The following is a 4,732-nucleotide window of genomic DNA, read 5'->3' as shown; positions in this document are numbered from 1 at the left end:
GCGAATATATAAATATGTAAATAACAAAGAAGCATATGTGATAGTAAGGGACTAAATATATTTTTACCGTAGATTCCTCTACTTCTGCAAAAGACTTTGTACCACAAGTATGCTTAGTTATTTGTTTTTCTCTATTTCTTTTGTTCCTCTCACTTACAACCTGTAAGTAAACAGATTAATAAATCATCATTCAAAGAGACAATCTTCAGGTATTAAGTTAATACCTTAAATTTCGGACTTCCAAAATATTGTATTAGGTATTTCTAGAAACTCAAGCTCAACATCTTCAGGTCGATGAGACAATCTTTCTTCATTAGTACTGTACTTAGAGTACAAAATGCCGAGTCGAGCTTTCCATGCTCTAAAAAGCCTTTTCATAGTGCTAATTACAATGGCCTGAAACCTATGCTCTCGCAACCCGCTGCAAACTTCAAATTTATCCTGATAATAAATGTAACATTATATTCAATATCCTAACCACATAAATAAACCTTGCAACTTAAAGTTTATACAATATTGAAAGTAGTTTATTACCTTGACCTTTAACCACATTACTTCTCCGTATTTCAGAACTATTTTCTGCCAATTTCCATCTTGGAACGAGATAGTGCTCCTCAGGATCAAACCACAGTAATTAACAATATCTCTAGCCCCAGAACCTACTGCTCTATCAATGTCATCTGGAATCATAGTTTTGATTTTGCCACCACACTTAGTTTTTACTTCTAAACTTTTAGATTTGTATTTTCCACTTCCTCTTTTTTTATTGCTGGAAGAAACTGCAAAGTAAAAGGATACTATTGTTCATTAGTAGCTCCATTCAATCAGTAAAAATAATTTTCACAAAACAACAAAAAACAGAAACTAACTTGCATAATTTTCAGTCTCTGGAGAGCAATGCACAGTTTCTGCTACATTTCGTGATGATTGTGTTTCTAAAGATACTCGTCTAGTCTGTAAAGGTCCTTGACTCGGGTTACTTGGTTTTCCTATCTCTACAGATGCATCACATACTCGTCCGGTCTGTATGTGTGGCTGAGATGTTGCTCCAAAATTGCCACGTCCTTGAAAATATTCACGATCACACCTCGTCCCGCCTCTCCCACGTTTTCCTCTTCCAATTACTCTCATTTCCTGCAATAAAACATACAAAGAAAATGATTGATCAAAATAGAGAAAATATTAATTCACTAATTTTACTTCACCACTTATTCTGTTATGAAATTAAAGCTTTAAAAATTATGAATTAATTTTATTCAGTCTAATTAGGACAAAAATATAGAGAAAATTTCAAAATAAGATGTAGACATAAAGCTACAAGCATCACGAACTAATTTCATTGTAAGTCTAATAAGGAAAAACATATAGAGAACTTTCCAAAATGAGACATAGACATAATGCTTCAAGCATCAGAAGAGAATCAAAAAAGAAATATAAAGATTCAATCATCACTAATCTTTGGTTCATTGACAGTTCCAAACAAATACATGGGGTAGTATAAAGTCATGGACAAAAATATAGAGAATTTTCAAAATAGGATGTAACATCTATATCATTCGTCTTTTGCTTCTTAGTCTTCAAGAGGATGTATCGGTGTCCTCCCCATCATCATCATTATCAAATAACTCTTCTTCACTATCTTCACTCTCTGATATTTCTAGATGATTGTCATTAATGAAATCATCTTCCTCATTATGCACATTGTTTTGAGCTTGCGTACTTGCATGATCGTAGTTAATACTTTGTGGTTCAACATTATCCCTATGTAGAGACACCTCAACAATATTTTCTTCGTCATTGGTACACAAAGTATTAAATTCAGCTTTCTCTTGATGATAAACTTCTTCATTCAGTAATTCTTCATCTTCAATATCTAGACAATTATCATCATTATCAGGCATTTTGAAAAGGTCACGAGGATTTGTCTTCACAACAACAAGCCAATCATTATCGACCATGTCGTCTAAGTAAAAGACTTGTTCTGACTGAGATGCCAACACACATGGCTCATTTGTATTCAAGGCACACCGAGTATTCACACTTGTGAAGCCATATTTGTCAATCTTATATCCTCTTCCTAAGCGAGCCACATCCCACCAATGACTATTGAATAAGTAAACTTTTCTGTTTCCTAAATAAGATAACTCATAAATATCCTCTAATACACCATAATACTCCTTATTAAAGTCTGAATCATCTCCTCTCACAAGAACACCACTATTCTGCATTTTATTTCTCAATGCAAGCTCTTTTGTATCGAATCTAAATCCATTCACCACAAATGTTGAATATCGATGTACTAATGGTGCAGGACCGACGGCTAAGCTTATGAGCTCATCATTTGCGCGTCCTTGTGCAGATAGTACAAATATCTACAAAGACGAACAATATTGTTATGACCAATAACATGATGGGATGAATAAACTAATATCACTATTATCATTTGAGTAGACACCTACACGTGCGCGAAACCAATCAAGAAACCCATTTTTATGAGCTCTCATTGAACTTTGGCTTTCAATCTCTCTTGTATATTCCCTACATTTTAAGTTAGCTAAGATAAATCAGATTCAAATTATCTCAATGTGAAACTATCTTGAAGTTAATAAGAGACTTACTCCATGAAATGCGAAACCTCTTCACAATTTTGAAGCACATACATACATGTTTGTTTAAACTCATCATGAGATAGACTGATGCCTTCTGAGGCACCTTTTGTTTGCCCACTTTTTTTAAAGATATACATCTCATCATTTGACACAGATCCATCGTCATTCCTAGTTGGTTTATTGAACATTGTTGAGATATTCTTCAAGTATCGTGATCAAAATGTGAGGCTTTCCTCTGTCAAATAACGTTCTGTAATTGAACCTTCTGGACGATTTTTGTTGCGAACATATGACTTAAGCGTTCGTAGATACCTATATAAAATGACTTATTAATATAATGTGTGTCATTCTAAAACTATAGCATCGAAATTATTAAACAATAAATTACCTCTCAATAGGATACATATTACGATATTGAGCTGGTCCACCAAGCTTTGCCTCACTTGGAAAGTGAATTGGCAAATGAACCATGACATCAAAGAAAACCGGAGGGAAAACAAGTTGAAGTTTGGTCAAAATAACCGGAATTTCTACCTCTAGGATATCAAGATCTTCAATCGTCAAGCACTTAGAGTATATATTCTTGAAAACCTTTCCTAAGACTATAATTGGATCACACACTTCCTTGGGTAGCAAACCATGTATAGCTACTGGAAAAATGTCTTGCAACAATACATGATGATCGTGACATTTCAATCCATGTATATTTTTCTCCTGTACGTTGACACACCTTGAAATGTTTGAGGAAAATGCATCAGGAACCTTCAGATTAGCTAAGAAACTGCATACCTTCAGCTTCTCTTCCGCGGACAATGCATAGCATGCTACCGGTAACAATATATTATTCTCATCCTCAATAGGATGCAACCTTTATCTGATTCCAAGATCCATCAAGTCATATCTACTTTTCATTGTGTCTTTTGTCTTTCCAACCATATTCATGATAGTTGATATAATATTATCGGACACATTTCTTTCGATGTGCATCACATCAAGGTTATGTCGTAACATAAGACTCTTCCAATAAGGCAATTGGAAAAAGATACTTTTCTTCTTCCAATTGTAAGCATTGCTATAAACATCACGCTTTCTCTTTTGTCCTTTACCAAAACTCATATTACCCAAAGCTTGTAATTGCACAAGTGCTTCATCACCTGTTAAAGGGTTAGGTGCAACTCCTATTTCAATTTTCCCATCAAATAATGTCCTACTTCTCCGTCATGGATGGTCCATGGGAAGGAAGCAATGATGACCCATATAACACAACTTACTATACAAGGAAGTCGATTGTGTATCTTTATGGCAACAAGGGTATGCAAGCTTGCCATTGGTTGACCATCCTGAAAGTCCATATGCAGGAAAGTCATTGATCGTCCACATGATAGCCACACGCATCAGAAAATTAGATTTTGAGAGTGCATCATAAGTCTCCACCCCATCCCATAATTCTTTCAACTCTTCAATCATTGGTTGTAAATACACATTGATATCATTGCCTGGACACTTGGGGCCTGGAATAAGAAGCGTCATCATGAAATATGGATTTTTCATGCAATCCCATGGTGGCAAGTTATACGTAGCTAGTAGGACTGGCCAAATGCTATGATTAGAACTCATGTTCCCATAAGGTTGGAACCCGTCACTTGCCAAACCTAATCGAATATTTCTTAACTCAGCTGAAAAGGTGGGATGTCGTGCATCAAAGGATTTCCATGTTATTGAGTCAGATGGATGTCGCAAGACACCATCATCAACATTTCCCTCCTTGTGCCACCTCATCTTTTTAGCTGTTTCTCTTGCCATGTACAATCTTTGAAGCCTTGGTTTGATTGGAAATGCCGCAAGATTTTATGAGCTACTTTCTTGCCTCCGTGTTCTTCGGACTTCCATCTAGACGTACCACACTTAGGACATTCTTGGACATAGGCATAAGCACGCCAATATAAAATACAATCATTCCGACATGCATCTATTTTGGTGTACCCCAAGCCAAGGTCACAAAGAACTTTCTTTGCTTCATAGAAAGAATTAGGCACAAATGACCCCTAGGGAAGAACTTCTTTAAAGAAGATCAATAATGCATCCATCAATTTGTTGCTCCAATGGTTAAGATAATTCAAGTG

At 35.6% G+C, this 4,732-nt stretch overlaps 1 protein-coding gene across 1 annotated transcript; it reads right to left on the bottom strand.

The window, feature by feature from the left end:
* Positions 1-1,577: 1,577 nt before the first annotated feature.
* LOC107799971 (uncharacterized) lies at positions 1,578-4,412 on the bottom strand. Its single transcript, XM_075255738.1, has 5 exons — positions 3,881-4,412; positions 3,656-3,787; positions 2,998-3,433; positions 2,460-2,538; positions 1,578-2,372 (listed from the first exon to the last, which is right to left on the bottom strand). The coding sequence occupies exons 1-5, from the start codon at positions 4,410-4,412 to the stop codon at positions 1,578-1,580; spliced, it is 1,974 nt and encodes a 657-aa protein (XP_075111839.1).
* Positions 4,413-4,732: the final 320 nt, after the last annotated feature.

This window comes from Nicotiana tabacum, chromosome 6 (assembly GCF_000715075.1).
Source record: "Nicotiana tabacum cultivar K326 chromosome 6, ASM71507v2, whole genome shotgun sequence".
Taxonomy (NCBI): domain Eukaryota; kingdom Viridiplantae; phylum Streptophyta; class Magnoliopsida; order Solanales; family Solanaceae; genus Nicotiana; species Nicotiana tabacum.
This window is presented reverse-complemented; position numbering and strand designations above follow the sequence as displayed.

Bases quoted from the DNA above. Each gene is read 5' to 3' on its own strand.
- LOC107799971 (XM_075255738.1), bottom strand. From the start codon at position 4,412: ATGGCAAGAGAAACAGCTAAAAAGATGAGGTGGCACAAGGAGGGAAAT. The intron at 2,539-2,997 runs GTAATTTATTGT...CTTAAAATGTAG, and splicing joins AATATGTATCCTATTGAGAG to GGAATATACAAGAGAGATTG. The intron at 2,373-2,459 runs GTAGGTGTCTAC...TCGTCTTTGTAG, and splicing joins TTGATTGGTTTCGCGCACGT to ATATTTGTACTATCTGCACA.